The 18,118-nt window shown below is 42.8% G+C and overlaps 2 protein-coding genes across 2 annotated transcripts; one reads left to right on the top strand and one right to left on the bottom strand.

The window, feature by feature from the left end:
- Nucleotides 1-2,712: 2,712 nt before the first annotated feature.
- LOC110979838 (uncharacterized) lies at nt 2,713-10,224 on the top strand. Its single transcript, XM_022235942.2, has 6 exons — nt 2,713-3,328; nt 6,905-7,122; nt 7,516-7,805; nt 8,258-8,645; nt 8,875-9,083; nt 9,439-10,224. The coding sequence occupies exons 1-6, from the start codon at nt 3,123-3,125 to the stop codon at nt 9,649-9,651; spliced, it is 1,524 nt and encodes a 507-aa protein (XP_022091634.1). The 5' UTR covers nt 2,713-3,122; the 3' UTR covers nt 9,652-10,224.
- Nucleotides 10,225-10,347: 123 nt separating this feature from the next.
- Nucleotides 10,348-17,779, bottom strand: LOC110979900 (delta-like protein 3). Its single transcript, XM_022236056.2, has 7 exons — nt 17,265-17,779; nt 16,938-17,051; nt 16,359-16,514; nt 15,640-15,744; nt 12,579-14,409; nt 11,893-12,015; nt 10,348-11,361 (listed from the first exon to the last, which is right to left on the bottom strand). The coding sequence occupies exons 1-5, from the start codon at nt 17,335-17,337 to the stop codon at nt 14,321-14,323; spliced, it is 537 nt and encodes a 178-aa protein (XP_022091748.2). The 5' UTR covers nt 17,338-17,779; the 3' UTR covers nt 10,348-11,361; nt 11,893-12,015; nt 12,579-14,320.
- Nucleotides 17,780-18,118: the final 339 nt, after the last annotated feature.

Here is an 18,118-nt window from a genome sequence, read left to right as displayed (position 1 = left end):
CTTTAACTACCGTAAATATCTCTGTGATGTAAACACGCGCCTTAGACTAACGCCGAGCACGATTTAATTCCTATTTAATTAAACTTCCCACAGCTGCACGCATTTAGAACATTTTAAGGGCTTCTTTTAGCTACACAGATTGTTGGTGTTGAACTGACATTCCACTGCACTGATGGCGTTCGCTTTTTTCTCAAAGTGCTGTCCAACATGCGTGTCACCAGTAGCGTGGACAAGAAGAGCTTTTGGGCACGTGATCACCCCCTCTCTGTGTCCTGCAATGATACTGAAAAAAATACTGCCCAACATGATGAAGAAAATGTAGGAAGCCTGCGACGTCGACCAAGCCGTAACTTGAGCAGCAACAAAAATCCACGTTTTAATGCAAGGTGTGATTGGAACGCTCCGAAGAGAGGTTGCGCTCAAACATGTCGAACTGCTAAACAAATTATCAAGATCTTGGAGAAGGTGCCTCGAAAACAGAATCAACAATCAACTTCAGCAATGATGTCACTTTAGTCCAATCGGGCATGGATTGTGTCATCGTTGATAAATAATCCCGTAACGTCTGGGATTTTCATCATCTTTTTTTTTTTTTTTTTTTTTTTGGTGGCATCGGGGGGAGGGGGAACTTATTAATCGGTGTTGCAAAAATCAGTACTTGGTGTTTTTAATTAAAGACTAAAGGTAATACGGAATCTAAATAAACCAGCTTGACACGCAGAGGAAAGCCAAAATTGTGTTGGAACATCATACTTGTAAAAACACAAGAAATAAACTGAAAACACTAGAGAGTATCAATTTTCTATGCTGAATGTAAGGACTTTTTGAAGTGGGTAGTAAAGATCATATGACAACACTGGTCAAAATAAGCAGCATCGGTGCTAAATGTTGTGCCAGCAATGTAACAGTTGATAAAAAAAAATAACGTGTTGTATAGGAAAATTCATGCGCAGAGGAATGCTTGCACTTAAACCACGGCTCTCCAAACTCAACTGCTGTTCTGTTTCAAAAACCATTTTGGGCCAACTGTCTGCATGCATGTGATGTTTAATTTAAGATCGTGCAATTTCTCATCTCAACAATGAAATATCAGTCCGCTTTGATGACTCTTAGATGCGTGCAAGGAAACAACGAGTCATGATTTGCAAAACCAGATGTCTTGACCTAGAGGGTATGATTGATACGTTTTATTGTTTATTGAAATTTTGCAAGCAATTTATCTTTCTGTAAACTAAGTCATGAATAATGTTGCAGAGGCCAAGGAAAAAAGATTCACAACATTATAACCCAAATTTACAATCACGATTTTAAAAAATGAAAATGCACTCCATTTCAATGAATATCAAATGGGAATTCAAATGAAACATTACCACACTAACCATTTAGCAGTTAACCCGAGAAAAAGTTTGAATCAAGTGCAGGAGTGGATTTAAGACTTTATTTACGCAGGGTGCACACCCTAAATTGGAATCTGCAAAGAGGGCTGCCAATAAAGACAAATAGAATTGGTTTCTACACCACAGTGTATAATTTTTAACCATGTTTAGTTTACATATTTCCATACAATGCTTAAGCAATCCGAGACTGGAGGGGTTAACAGGGGTCAGTGCAGTTTGTTTGCAATGCCTCTATTGTTCTGGTATATGATGCTCATTTTCGGGAAATCAGTTCTTCAGCACGATAGCGCAAATTCAATGGAAACACTAATCAAAATGCATCGAAATCTGGCTAGGATCCTGTGAGCTTTCTGAAAGCATCATTGGGTTCAAGCGTGGTTCTCATTGCTGATGAAGTAAGTGGCTTGTTGCATTATCCAGCAATCCTCACCGGACCGGCGTCTGAAATCGCTACACTTTGGATATCACAATTTGACTGAACTTAGTACCTCAAAACTTTAGCATTGATTATAAATATTCTTTTTTTATTTCGATTTTAGTATTTTTATTGAAGTGAATGCATTCTGCGTTGATTTTGAACAAGAAAATGAACAATAAGTTGCAAACCATAATTATAGATGCGTGTGACTTCACTGTCAACTCTTTAAAACTCCGTGCCAATTACACTGATGTTCAAGTTATAAGTGATTTTAATATGAAAACCGAAGGTTAGATATTGGCCTGTTTTCAATTATGGCTTTTTTCACTCTACAAGAAAATAACATCAACCTGAGAGGTGCGCATCACTGCAGATGTAATCCTGTGACTGTATAGGTTGCTCTCCAAAGCTCTCCCGTATTTAAATTGTTATTCTTAAGCCGACATGTTTATTTTGAAGTCTGTGAAGGGATTACAAGTTACCAGCTTAAGCCGCTAATGAAAAAGGGGAAATACTCCGTGAACAGGCGGGAATGGCATTCCAAGGTAAGACAGCCGTAATAACACAGAGACGGTTAACTCTAAACAATCAACACACGCCACCAGCCCTCACTGGGGCCGTCTCTTGTCCGACGCACTTCAAAAGAGGGTCGAGCCAAAGAAAGGAAGGTGGTGTTTTCTCAAACACGGACAGGAAGATTTGCCCCTGTCCCGCGCATCGTTTTTTTTTTCTTCTTCTTCTTCGAGCAGCCCGATACCAAGCGACTGATCCTCCCCGAGGTCCCACAACCTCCACGCATTTGCGGGTATTCTTATTCAACGAAGCTAAACTAACATCTCGATTGTCCCCCTATGGCTTGTTGCTCTTTTACGCCATAATCCCCCCTACCCCTGATGGGCGCAGCCTACGAGATTGTAGCAAACTTTCCTTTCTCCTCTCTCCCTTTCTGAAAAGCTTTGCGAAACGTTCGGTGCCGAAGGGTGTAAGAGTGACAACTATTTTGCGCCTCTGGTATATGCACAAAGACCTACTCTCTACCTTTCAATTTTTTACCGAGTTTTTAAATACAGCGGGGCGCTTTGCTGAAAGGAAGTGTTATTGCGTGTGACTAAGGGACTTGTGGACGTATATGAGAGAGGCTGGATGGATATTGTCTGCGCACTGTGTGGATGCCTCGATGTCGCTGTAGTTCCCCTTCAGCGAAAGTTACATGAGCGCTCAAGTTAGCATCCACCGGTGCGCCACGCTCCTCTTCGGTCAGCTGAAGGAGTCAAGGGACTTGAAGCTGCTCAGGCTTTGGGGTTAAGATGGAGAGTTGTTTCTTCTCCGCCCCTATCGAGTCGGCGCGGAACGGCATCGAGAACGTGTACCGGTCCTGGACCACAGGGGGCAGCGGGGATGAGCAACGAAGAGCCGGTCTAGCTGGCCCGGTCGCCTCGCTCACACATGTAGAATTGGATTCACGGTCAACGGTTACCTCTACCTACTCCTACGCCTGTCCTCAATCCGTCAAGTGAGTGACATTTTAGCAACTTCGAAACTTTCTTCTCCTTTGTTTCAAAACTTAAATCCACCAAATATAACTACAGAGAGAAAAATGCAAATCTTCCAAATAAACTTGTTCGTAGATTCAGCCTCTTCATTATTAGTTCTACTTCTTATTACCAATAATGAATCACAGTCATCAGGATGTGTGCACATGCAAATAAAACAAGCAATTACATAGATAAGGGGAAAATTTGTTGCTCCTCGCCCTTAATGTGCTGGTCTATTTTCATTGAAAACATTTTCAGCAGAAGCTTCAATGTAAAGATTCACTTAAGTGGTAGAGTAAAATAACCATTACCCGTTAATTTTAGGGTTTTTCTGTGTAGCCAATATTCAAAATAGTAGCTATTCGTGTAGTCGTACAGACATAACTCGACTGAGCGGTGAACTTGTTGGGTTTTACCAGCCCGCAATTGACTAATGCCTTAAGCTTTTTAAGGGAAGAAACCCCGCGCGCGACCGGGTCGCCTAACCCCCCAACAAGGCGGGCGTCGTAGGGCTTCGCTCGGCCCGCATATGCCCTCTGCTTTACTCTGGATAAAAAGAATGTTCATTTCATCGACAGCCAAACTTTGACAGTGAAGTCACAAATGTCGTGGAAAATTACCACAATTAAGTCATCTACACCAAGAAGAGATGTATAATTTATGAACCTCTAAAGCCTTATCAATGATTCATAGACTGGTTCTGCGACAGCAGGCTGACTCAAAATTCTCATACAAAAGTTTAAGCAATGAACATTTTAAAGTCTTAATTGAATCAGCTTGTCGTAGCAATTAAAGACGATTTTTAATTATTCCATAAGTAAGCCGTTCAAATATATATCTTAAGCGATATGTATCTTGAACCAGGCTTTTTAGCAGAAAAATCAGATACAACATACCCATAAAATTTGGCGTTATGAGGTCCATCTACTGAAATATTTTATATAAAAGTAAAATGTGAGAAGGGGAAATGCCACTAACTACTTAACAAACATGCCTTTAGAGACAGTATCTGTCCATATCTCTGGGTTTTTATCTGGGTGAATTGGAAAAGCTTGACATTTTGCAACTAAATCTATTGTTGCTTTTTCGTTGATCTTTTGTAAAATATAAATAAAAATGTACCTACAGCAAGTATACCTGAACTAAACGTTTACTAAAAGGGTTTTTCAGCTGTAGGAGGCTGTGGCTGATTGCTGTTTAAAAAAAAACAGGCTGGCATTAAGCTTGGATTTCAGGTGTGACTCTGCCGAAATGACGATGTGTATTTTTGTTTTTCGTTCTGGGAAGGGTGAAAGTATCCCTCTAATAACTATGTTTAGCAATGAATTTCAATCTTGTTATCGCTTTGTAAACATATTCGGATACTAAATATTTGGTGTTAAATTCCTAAACATCAATGTCTAATTACTAAACACTATTCGTTAAATTGTAAAGCATGCTTAGAATTTAAACATGGTTTCAAGCAGGATAGTGTTTCAAAAGTGTTTCAGAGTTTTTACGGTGAGGTTTAGGAAGGAGTGATCACGCTACCTTCAACCATGGCTGAAGAGAATACCGAGGAAAATTATTGTAATATCCAAATGGGTTCAGGTGCGTTTAGTGCGCCAAATAATGAAATTACTATATTTTTACCTTAAGGCAAAAAGTATGCATTACCCTAGCCATTTCAGTAGGCAATGTTTCCTTCAGTGTTGAATCAGAATGTGCCACTTAATACTTAATACTGAACATCACTGCACCTTGAAGTGAAATAATACAAGTTTTCACATTTTAAATGCTGACGAAGAAAACTTAAGAAATTCAAAATAAATGGAACTTGCAAAATTTTGAAATTCTTAACTTTAAAATCTAAAGTCTATTGATCAGTGTACGCATTTTACTTTGAATATAGCATCTTCAAGGTTTAATCTGTTCCGGGTTATAGTAAAATTGCTAAGTAAAGGGATTCGCTCGGATGCAGTTTTCCCTTAAAACTGACTGTAATTTTCTTGAAATGAATATAATACAAATGTTCAAAATTGTCTTTCGCATCAAGTCTGAAGATTAAGCCCCACTGCACATGTGAGATTTTATTAGAGAGACCATATAGTTTGCTAATGGCAACACCTGCGACATTTATATCTCAAGATTAATCGAAGCCCAACGTACATGAAGTGTCTGGCCCAATATCACTTTGTTGAACACCTTCGCGAAACTATAGTCAGACATAATGACATCTACATGTTTCCCGGAGTGTAATCAGAGATGAAACCTGTACACATCATTGAAAAAAAAAATAGACGAAGCTAGAGGAGAGCACACAGCTCATCGGGCCGAGGAAAAGTAGCGGTTCTCGACATAACCTTACACAAGCTGATTAACAACTCCCATATCCCTATCTTCCTGGCTTCATCAGCCTCTGTGATGATCCCTTTTCAACGTCCCCATTTCCCTTCCCGCAACACCCTGATTCACTCAAGGAAGCCCTGGTCACGCATGTTTTTCCAACTTTTCCAAAGGCAGCGTAGTTAAGTCCCATTACTCGCCCGGGCTAATTCCCTCATCGGCGGTCGGAGATGTGTCTCCTCTTTTGTTCTGCCTCATGTTTTCCCCGTCTGAAGATGTCTTTCAGTTCTTTCTTCGGCCACGGGATGGAGAATGTCTGGCTGTTTATCTTTAAACAAGACACCGGTCTTGTACCGTCTTTTGTTCGCGAGGTTGTATACCAGCACGGTTCCATTCAGTGTGGCCAATAGAACCCATACAGGCCGGCCCTGCGGGCGCTTTTTCACTTAGCGGATTGATCGTCCGTGATTTGGGGCAACAATTCAAAGGACCGAGTATGTGTGTCGAGCTAGCGTGATTGTCGGGCGATTAACCCGCGAGGGATAGGAGCGGGGACCCATGAAGGAGCCGGGTGGCTCTATGGCCCGGTTAGCCTGGGGAAATAGCAGACATCGGGCCATCTTAAGAACACTGCATTGAACACAGCATAATCCTGCATGTGATCACAGTAACTGCCACATACAACCTAGGGATATTTGTTTCGTATAACGTTGGCATGGATACGCGTACAGTTTAACAAATCTGAGATGTATGAAAATCGGATGGCTGACTGGTAATAATCCAGATTTGTATAACGTCTTCTAAAAGTTTGCTGCTTAATTCTGTTCATTCTAAAATAACATTTTTCCAACGAAGATAAATTGTCAGGCAATTATGTAAAATGATATTGCTCAACCTAATACATTAATACAATACAGGCACTGGTGATTTTTAATTCTAAGAAATATTGAACGATTAGAACGAGTACTTTTACCACAATGAGTAATAGTGTCATTAATGAAAACCACATATTCAATATCATACTACGTGTTCCAGTTAGTTGAAGCATTTTGCTTGGGCTCTCCTTAATTTCAAATCATAATTCTGATAAGTTAAAGGAATCGGTGGAAAGACGTTGCCCAAAGCATTCATGATACTGCAAAAACTGAATTTGTACCAATAGAGCCAATATTCATTAATGTCGTCATTCAGATAATGTATGCCCTGCTTCGTTATTTTTTCTTTCTCAGCAACTTGTCCCTTAGGAAAGACGAGAGCCCCAATTGTGGGGATTACTTCAGTAACAGTAGCCAACATCTCTTCGGTTTGTCTCGCTCTGCTTTACCGGTTGGCGGCAAGCCCCCCGCCGTCCTCAGTGCTAATTTGCCCCACCAGCCTGTCACCTCATCGCCGACTCTCCATCGACCCACGCCAGCTTCTGTACACGCGTCTGCCTTCTCGCAATCAGGTTAGTTCGTGATGGACTTTATACAAAACAAAAGGAATGAAGTTTGTGAGGAAAGCCTTTCAGTATTGCAGTAGGACGATTTACAAGGATTACTTCAAGATTCATAAAAGGTTGTCTTTCCACGAAGTCACAAGAAAACTTAAATGCTGTGCAATCGTGGCAGCCTTGTTGCATTTCTAATAGGCTGGTTCCCAGCTCAAAAATGGTACTGTTGTGGTGGTTTTGCATTGGGGGAGCGGGAACTAGGCCTAAGTCGGGTTTTCTTTTATCAAAATCCTTTCGAGCCTCAAATCGTTCAAAAATTCCGAACATGTAAGCAGCTCTTCAGTTTCAAATTATACATTGCCTGCCCCAAGCAGCAACGAATTTCTGCGTTATAATTTTCTCCTCCAGTTCCAAGGAGTCCTACAAAATGGCCGCCTCCAGGGTCCGCTGTTTCGCATTTCCCCAGCCAGGCCGAGACGGACTCGACCACTGCTGCCGCTCACGCCCACCGCAGCCCATGCACGGGGGAATGGCAGTACACGGCCCACCAGGCCGGCTATCCGACCTACCACCAGCTCAACTCATCGGGCTGCCTGGGGGGTTTTGGAGCGCCCCCTAGGGACCATTTTGCCTGTTCCACCGGCACGTCTAGCGCGCTGGACGAGATTCACAGGGGACGTGAAGGTGGTGGTTGCACGGTAAGCGAAACCTATAAGCCACTGTAACATTTTCATTGCACTGAACAAAAGTATCACTTTATGGACAATATCACAGCAGCTAGTCACGTTCAAATGCTATTTCAATTTGATGAGAGCAAGTTCTATTTTCTAAAGAAGCGGCTACCTTTCATGAAAAAAAGAAATCATAATTAGGCCGACATTATGGCTGTGGCAATTTCATTTTGGGCCCAAGAGGTTGATTGCCTGCTTATACTCATTACTTATACATGTGCTGAGTTTTTGCAAAAACTGATTTTCTAAAAAAACAATTTAAAAACAACCAGCGTAGGCATGGTAGGTTTGTGAATATTAAGTATTTTATTGGTTTTTTGTTATGGTGTTTTCATTTTAGACTGCTTAGGGAAAACGACAACATTTTGCAGCCTCTTTTCACTACGTTGTTGGTGTTTGTATATTTTCTCCTTAAACAGATGTCGACTTCACCCTGCACGGCTTGCGGTGATATCCTCTGTCCGAAATCTCACCCAATCTACCCCTCAGAGCTGAACGCACCATGCCCCCGCTCGCCCTCCCAGTCGGCAGTGGCCATCCGACCGTGCTCCAGCCTGAGTTTCCCCTCCTATGCCGCCGCCCCGCCTCCCCCAACTATAGGCACGGCAGAGAGCGACGCCTTGATGCGCTACCGCTGGCCGGCCACGGCGCCTGTGTACTTCTACAGCAAGTTGATGTCTGCAGGAAAGCAGGAAGGGCTGGGCGGTGTAGGCGTAGGCGTCAGTACCAGCCCTACAGGTGCAACATCGGGGAGTAATGACCGGGCTTCGAAGCCTGCGAAGCAACAAGCAAACTATCGCAGCAAAGGTGCGTGTTAAGGGGTGCTTCCCCCAGTGTTTAAGGACCTCTGAAAACGCAAGGTGGTAAAGGCTTTCTGCCTTTTGAATTTGATTTTAAATCTGCTCTCTGAAGCTGCTGTTTGACATATCGGACTTGGTGCCAACTTCAGCACTTCCGTACGTTTTGTATCTGGAAGAAAATTTCCGCCCTGTTGTCTGCTTTGGTGATAAACGCCTATCTTGTTCCATTTTGGCAGGTAATAACCTATGCAATATATGCGGTAAATCATACGCCAGGCCCAGCACGCTGAAGACACACCTACGCACTCACTCCGGGGAGAAACCCTACAGGTGTCCGACCTGTAACAAGGCCTTCTCGCAGACGGCTAACCTAACGGCGCACATGCGGACCCACAGTGGTGAAAAGCCCTTCCAATGCGGCGTGTGCCACCGCCAATTCTCCCAGGTAGATCTGCAGTTATGTCCGGCTTGCAATTAAATTAACTCATGCTTTATCCAAACGGCTACTTTTAAATGGTTAGTACAACAGAACGCAATTATCTTCAACCTGGACCACAAACCGACAGGCATGATTGACAAGAAAAATCTTGGACGACAATTTCTCTGCAGTCAAAATGTCGAAGCACTATTCTGACTTTTTAAATACAAATTGTCTCACAGTGGAGCTACGTGGTCTGTCTGTACATGTATATGAAAATCCTCAATAGAACGGAAACATTTTTATTTCTCAAGCGTTTGACAGGCGAGACAGTAAATAAAGGGAAGCATTCTGACGCTAGTTCATCCATTTGTCTTTGCAGAGTTCGTCCGTCACCACGCACATGCGAACCCACTCCGGGGAGCGTCCGTACCGTTGCGCCTACTGCAAGAAAGCGTTCGCAGACAGCTCCACGCTCACCAAACACCTGCGCATTCACAGCGGAGAGAAGCCGTACCAGTGTAGCATGTGCCTGCTGCGATTCTCGCAATCCGGCAATCTTACCCGTCACATGAAGATTCATCAGCACGTATGATGGATACACTGCTAGGAGTTGGAAGGTTCTTCATTTTTTAAAACAAATTCTTTTATTACCAATAGAGGCTTTGCGTGGTAGCCATCTTACACTGCAGTTCTTTTGTTTCACAGGGAAACCTCCTTTGCGCATACGCTGAGGAACCAAAGAATTGGTCTGCAAAATGGCAGCCATACAAACCCTCTCTATTATGGACGGTAAAGTTTGCCCTCTGTGGGTTTCTTTCACGTTTACATGTACTTACTTAACATTGACAAAGACAGACGCCTGGCCTACCCTTTTACAATCTGTGGCACCCAAATGTCCAGATGCCACGGGTGTGCGCATTTTGATACGAAAACTCAAAGTGCGCATTCTGCTCAACAAGCGCACAAACCATCAGTGGAACCATTGCGCACGCAATGGGTCGATCCAAGAGTTGGAAAATGGTAAGATAGACTTTTGGGGGCGCTACATTGTCTCCATGTTATTCCTCCCCGGCGGAAATGGCCAGATCGTTGGTCTCCAGAAGTGGATTGGATTCCATGCGAGAGGGCGTAACCATCGAGACAGAAATTGAGTTTGCAGGAGGAGAGAAATTGGATGCACATGCTTTTGCGAGTGAACCCCGTTCTTTAACAAGGTCGGTTTTTTTAAGGGAGGGAAAAATACTAACCTCTTGACAATAATCAGAGACAATCAGTAATTCAACAGCCATTTTCTGATAATATATGTTTATTGTTCTCTTACTAAGTCTTATGCGATGACAATCTGATGTTAAAAACCAAGAATACTTCACTGATTACGACATCTAATTTCAAAGAAGCCAACTGAGATAGAGTGGACAAGCTGCAGTACAAGATTTATTTATATTTTGACATATTGCCGAGATTTTGTGATTTCCTCAGAAACATTCAGGTGGACTCCTGATTTCTCTGATTTATCGATAATATTATTAATATACAACGTATATAAGCTTACATAATATCAAATAACCTATGGTCTTTTAATGTTTGCATTAGTGTTCCTTTTTTGATGGTTAAACTGACAGTGGACTTTCCAAACGCAACTGAGGAAAGAGATAATTGAATTTCAGAATGAGTCCAAGGACTTTGAAAGCTGAAATCATTTTTCATCTCTATGCCCCATGCATTGTTACATGTAGGCTACAAGTTTTGACGCACATATAAGGCATACATCAGAGGACACTAAGTCCTCGGTCGACAACCTGTGATTTCAATACAAAGCAAGTTATGCACCGAAGGTCCTCGGTGTTTACTACTAATGGTAGATAAGACCAAAGTCTGTCTTCTTAACGTTTATTTAAGGAAACAAAATAACAGCAGCACAGAAATAGACTTTTGAGGAGTACGGGTGCATTGCTTCAACGAACAGCTCCCTCAGTAGTTTAAAAAGGATATTTCTCCATCATGCGCTAGCAACAAAACGCAAGAGGGCTTTCAAGCAATCACAATACAAATCATAAATGCTTAATGTAATCTCAGTAAATGCAAAATAAAACTAGAAGTGGTATTTGGGGCGACGACTGTCATATTAGGGGATGGTGTATATCGTTGGGAATTCACGTTGGAGTCAGCGTCATTCTGTCTCACCCTTTCCAACGAGTTGAAGGTTAGAAACAAAGGTAACCCTGGGCAGAGCCTGTCAGCGCGATGCATCTCTGTGAATCTGGGCAAGGATTGGATGCGCACGGATCACTGCTGTCTCCAACTATAAATCAATGGTAAAAAAAAGAGAGGGAAAAGGCCTCGAATATTACACGTGAAACAGATGCCATAAACCTACGTTATCTCTTTCACATTGTACATCGCTACTGGTTTTGACCACACGAATCAGAGCTGTATACACGGAGAGTGTGAGTGCCAGCTTCAGATTTTGGAAACGAAATAGCTGTTCATTATGTGTAGTACAGTACAGCGAGTGGCTACCAGACCAACTGTCCACGTGCACCGACACATATACCTTCCAGTTTGTTTCCAACAACGTTGACACACGTTGTAACTCTTTCAATACAAGGCCGTTTCCCAATACTAAACTTCATCTCCATCTCAGGCTTCGTTTCCGAAACCAATCCCCGATTGTGGGCCTGAAGAAGTACTGTAAGTTTTGGCTCTTTTGCAACTTACTTGATGTTTTGTGGCACTATCAGACTTACTGTTGCGCTTACAATTTCATTGTCGAGTAATGGAAACAGGCCAAAGACTCTGATACGAGTCAGTTTCATTTTTTGTTTCAGCTTACCTCGAATCTCACAGTCGTGTCCGGAGTAGTCACTGGGGCAGTAGCAGTGGTATGTGTTCCGTAATAGAATATCCGTGCATATGCCATTATTTTGGCATGGCGAGTCGGCACAGGAGGTCTTGACTGTGATTTGGTAAACGGGACAACAATAGAGATACAATCAATCAAGTCATCAATCAGTGAACCAATCAAGTGATCAACAGGTTGATCGGTTAATCAGTTGATTACTCCAGCAATCAATTTCGAGACATTCAATGAAGTGCCAACTTACAGTATCATGCAATTTATCACATGGTTTGTTCAGCTGACTGCAAGTCTACAATTATACATTAACTTGAGGCATTCCGGTCACACCATGTTGACAGATCTCCGTTGGAAGAGGTATGATAACCTGACGAACGGACCAGAGCAAGGAAACTTAGAGAACCATACCGCTTCCAAAAGAGATCTACCCACAGCGTGTTACAGCAAGCCCTGGTTTTAATGTTAATCTAATTCATTATCGGTATTCCGGCAAGCAACTGTTTAGTCAACAATGAGTCAACGAATGATTCATTCAGTCATTCACAAAATCCACATCTATCTGTCATGACCCACTTGATCAGTTAGCACACTATACTTTCATTCGAGAGAATGATATTGAACCCATCCATTTCACGAATGCCAATCCTAGTAGTATTACGTACGGGACTTGATTCCAGGAAGTCCAAAAAGCACACAACACAGCACCATGGTAGCTTGAAGCTTCATCCTGATAGATTAATGTTGGGGAGCCCCCTTACCACTCAAGATAGAAATCTGTCTAGGGAGAGATTTCCAACTCAATTGAAAGGTTTGTGCTGTCCGTCTCTTGTTGGAATCTTGCACTGTGGTCCTCACAACGGAAACGAACTTTTACAGAAAAACTTGGAAGTTGTCTCAACGAACGCGGCTTGACTCGGATGACCGTGCTACGGCGATATCTGGAGCAGTACTGATTCATTCGCGAGTGATCGCACGTTTTATAGCTTCATGGTCGCATTATGTCTGGTGGCAAAGTTCGAGTCTTTCCTGACACGTCCGCCTGGTTTATCAATCACACCTGTTGAGGTCTTCAATAAATTACCGAGTCTGATGTCAAACTGCCAAGAGACTCAAGTTAGACTTGTCTGGGCCGTTGTTTGCGCCTTGAGCCGCGGAGAAGACAAAACTCTGTGTGACCTGATAATTACTGGTCAGGTGTCGGTTGATGCCCCTCACGCAGGACATTGCTATCAAGATTGGGGCATACGGAGATTGGAGGACAAGGGTAACAGTTAAGCGAAGATTTTGCCTGAATGCCGGAAGGACTAGGTTCCAGTCTACCAAAATCCCAATCGTGCGAACAGTTTGCAAGATCAAGGGTCTTCAGTCGTCGACAAAACATCTGATCTCGATTCTAGGAAGGCATGCAGAGGGGAAGTTACCTTTACAGTTCTCAACACATGTTACGACACTCTCTGGAATATTTCGAACCCCCCCCCAAAAAAAACAGACGGGAGTGCTTAAAGGAACTGTGGATTGTCGGGGCTTTGTTGCTTCGTTTGTGCAGGGAGCTAAATGAAATAAATCGCGGCTGTCTTTAAGTTAGTGGGGATGGATGTCCACCGTTCCATCCACAGTAAGAGCTGGTATGTACCCCCTCAAGAGCTGGAGTGTAACCCCTCAACTCTGGCAAATCTAATTATGTTCCCATGGGTCCTAAGCTGCAATATTTTTCCAAAGAGCAATGAGACAAACCGACTTTGTAAACTGACAGCACGCACTCCTGAGGAACGATCCACTGCCAGATCACGTAAGATCCGCGGCTTGGACTTAAACATTCGACGAAGTTCCCTTTCTGATAAGCGATTGCAAAAACAAACTTCTGGCGATTTTTGGCCGATTACACTCACTGGGATCATGTGGGTAAATAACCCTTTTTCTCATGGGGTTAATTTAATGGGCGAAATGATCGCATTCCCGTGAAAATCCGTTTCTGTTTCTTTTTTTGGGTTGGAGGGAATCACAAGTTAAGTAACTGCCTTAATTTGAATAACAGTTCCCAGAAGTTATATTTTTACCTAGCGCAGAAACATGACCAAAAATAGACAGAAGGTTTTCCAGGATTTACAACGATTTGACTTTATTCAGTTTCCCAAAACAAACGGATTTGTAGTTAGCTGTTGAAATTAATACTGCAAGACTAATTGTACAATTAGAATTTCGGTAAGCATAAAGATTCGTAAATTTGTATATCGACAGTATTGAGAATTGGTGGTGAAGCTCTTGAGGCCGACTCGGAGGTTGTCTGAGAAATATGCCATTTTTTCTTTCTTCATTTCGGGGGATGTAATCGGGAGAATACTATTCGCGTGGCCGGACAAATAGTTTGGTTTTGTCCATGGGGAGTAGTTGCATACGTTCACCGTCAGACGCAGATGTAGCCGAGCTGTAACGCTAGACATGTCTGTCCTACCCCGCAGGTGGCATCGTCGCAAGGACTAGCATCGGTGATAGCTGAAAAAAAGTATGACAGAATCAGTTGTCAGCTTTGTTTTTTGCCCGATTACAAAAACCATGAAATTATGTGGAGGGTCATGATGCTCACGCGGACTTACAGCTTGGGCACCATGTACGTTTACACGCCCAATTAAGAACTACATATTTGTACTACTCGGGAAAATGTGCGTAAATACCGAGAATATGGGACAAGCCTTAATTTGAATAAGGGTCATTCGGGAAGAAGGCAGGCACAAAGTGCAAACTCCTGAAAACGCTGTTGCAGTTGGACAGCAACTTGTCGAACAGCCAATGGGAACCAGTTGCAGGAGGAATGGACTTGCACACGCGAAAGGTGTCGGTGCATAATTAACTGTGAATTACGTAATGTGTAAATAATCGGTGGCCCCTGATATCTTATCCTGGACAAGCATGACAGAGGACAATCTCATTCAATGGTTTATCCAAAGTGTTACAACTGAGTTCGGATGCCCCATTTTCAAGACAATGTTGTTCAGTCATGCATGACAGGATGGACACCATCAAGGTATCATTAGAAAGAATACTACTTCTACTTTTCGGAGATCCTTATACATTATAATCATATCTCACGGTTTGGGCATATTAACCCCTTTCCTCGGGGTTTGGTTTTTTTTGGATACCCCGAATTTTTGTATAAATTCTGATCACAGTGCTACGCAGCCTTCTCATATTTCTCTGTACATCTGTTATGGTTAAAATTGGACCCCATTCTTGGGAAATAGCACTAAAATGATTGGAATTCGCACCAATCGTTTTCTAACAAAACACTGCCCAGAGTATGTTATCCTGCTTAATTTAGTCCAATAGGTTTGGGTTTCTCCCTCTTGGGGGGGGGCTCCATGAAAACATTGACAGCTGCTTCCATGAAAGGCATTGTTGGCAAGATCCTTCTGTACTTCATGGAAACCCCGGACAAGGAAGCTTTGGCGCTCTAGCTGAGAGTATTACAGTCATGATGGTTTGAATGTGCAACGTAACGACTTTGTGGGGGTCCATGCCGCAGGCCTCAGCTGCCCTTGTACTCGAATCGAGTCAAGTTCAAAATCAACCCAGTCCATGCAAAGTCAGAACAAAGTTTAATCAAAATCTTGTCATCGTTCGTCGACGTCATGCCTGTCAACGTCACCGTCGTTTTCTCCTTTCTTCGCTGTGACCTGTCTCCATTATTCTCCATCTGTTTGCCATCAAATTATTCGTTAAACTCACACTCGCAAAAGACGCCGGTATATCCCGTTGCGCAGGTGCAGAGGGCGCCCCCTTGGTATTCCTGACAATAGCCTGTATTCTGGCACGGGTTGGGATGACACGGGCCTGCCGGGGAAACAACTTCTGTTATTAATCGTTTCCTCTACAGCTAAAAGAAAGAGGATGCAGGCTAATTACAATTTGGCGACAAGACGACAACATTAAGCTTGATTCTTTATCGCAGCATGACGGACGTTCCTTGCTCGGAAGTGGCTCATTACGAAACACACGTTTTAAGCACTTTTTTGCCCTCAGTTTAGAAACATGTTTAAACACCAAACGTTTAGAGCAAACAATAGCTATAATGTTTATGAATTAAACATTTATGTTTAGGAATTGGGTATATAATGTTTAGCTGTAATCGTAACATGTTACAGAATGATAGCAAGATAGTGATCAATGAGTTTAGAGTGTACCTTGAATACCACCTCGTCCCCATTCCTCATAATTATGGGCCCATTTCGTGTAATATTTCGACCCGAATGTTATTGTCCTATGTCACTTGGCTCGATCCTGTAGATCTCACATGCCTGGCCTCAAAAAAGCGTACGTGCCGTATCACGCAATTTTTTTTCAATAACTTTGGAGGCACAATCAAACTCGTCGTTGACATTTATTTTCATAAATAGCTTTGTGTCAACAAGCGAAATCTTTGTCATGAAGAGATCTGTAGTTCTTACTGTTTGTTTGTGCCAAGACTGGCAGATGGCAACGGTTACCCATAAACCCAGTCCCAAGGCAATTGCAGTACGGAGTCGAGCGGTAGAGGTAGCAGAAACCGTGCACGCAGTTCTCCGTTGGACTGTTTTCCAGACAAATGCACAGGTTACACGCAACTATAGTCGTTTGGGTGAGCAGAGAAGAAGAGAACTTGGTTTATTTGATCAAGAAGGATTGACTTCAAAATGTAGACAGGTAGATTATACCTGACATGTTGTCAGTTGAAGGAATTTAAAGCACCACTATGGAAATGGTGACACCATATTTCCTTAAGGTGACGATTCTTTTACGGATGAACAAATTGGACAATAAATTTCAGGGAGAAAAATCGCCGATTTCCCCCCCCCCACCAAAATGTTGATATATTACTTTGTTCCGTACGCAGGGTTTGCATCCAATGTGCAATTTACATTTCGACGAAGAACGACTGAGGCTTACTGTAACACGAACTCAGTATTCCGACATCGTGAAGATTTTTGTGATAGCGTCCCTTGAAAATGATTTGAAACTATGACGACTGCGTCATCGATTTGACCCACCTCCTTCGGTTCGAGTCCACAGTGTGGCTGCCACATAGAGAATGATAACGAGTTGAGTTGAAGTCATCATTACGCCAAAAGACCGATTGCTGTCTGAACCCTCCAGTGAGAATTCTGCAAGAAAATCAAGGGACAATTTTACTCATCTTTATAGGATACAAACTGACAGAGTAACTGTACCCATATCGGCGGGGGTTTGGGCAGCACGAACGCATCAGGTTTTAGTCAACATAGTTTTTACTGAGTCAGTTGACCATTCAGCTGTAATCGTGCTTATTTTACGGCTTTATAATGTCCCATGTTAAAAGTTAAAAAAAAAGAACTTACTGTTAACTGTACAGCTCAGGTTGTAGACAGAAGGTGAGTGACATTCCAATGCTCTGAGGCTGAAATGGGTCATATGGTTTTGCGTTCGAAAATTTCTGATCCGATTTCATAATTATTTTACAAGTATGTCACTGTTTGTTCTCTCTGTTTCCACCCTTTTTGTCCTTCAAATGCCGTATGTGCCGCTTCAAAAATCCACTTCCACGATGAAGAGCTCTCCGCCCATATACCTTATGCCGACAGCTCAACAGGACTCAAGCACTGATGTTGTTCAGTTAGCACCCAGGTTTGCTCTAAAGAGACACGCCCCTTGTTTATGCACATATCACTGAAAGCAGCTTACTCTGTAATGCTGAGTTACTTCTCTTCAGAGAGCTGTCAATGCTACAGTGTTCAATATCTGCCATCGTGGATCTCGCATTTTACGTGTGTGTACGATGACACTCTCAAATTTTAGAAGGATGCGTGCACTGACTGACCTTCCTGACATCAGTATTACTGTTGCTTTAGCAGTCGACGCGAGATCTGTGGGGCAAGATATGAGATGCGAATTCCGCGGGTGTGGGTACATGTGTGTGTGTGTGGGGGGGGGAGATCCGAAGTGGCAGACGAAGAATAGTGCCGTACAATATCGCTCTCACCTGACCCACTTCTGTGGCAACAGACATGGCCCACTTGGACAGCAACATGGCAAAATGAAGTCAAGATTTTAATCCATGGAACTAGCCTACGGTATCCTCCTTGTATGTCCAAAACCGCACAGCATTTTGTCTTGCCATTTCTTCATAATTGACGACTGGGTATGCGATCATCACCCGTGAAATAATGCTTGCAAATTATCGCACAGATAGTGA

This window comes from Acanthaster planci, linkage group LG13, assembly GCF_054643075.1.
Source record: "Acanthaster planci isolate LZ-2023a linkage group LG13, COTS_SCS, whole genome shotgun sequence".
Classification (NCBI taxonomy): Eukaryota; Metazoa; Echinodermata; class Asteroidea; order Valvatida; family Acanthasteridae; genus Acanthaster; species Acanthaster planci.
This window is presented reverse-complemented; position numbering and strand designations above follow the sequence as displayed.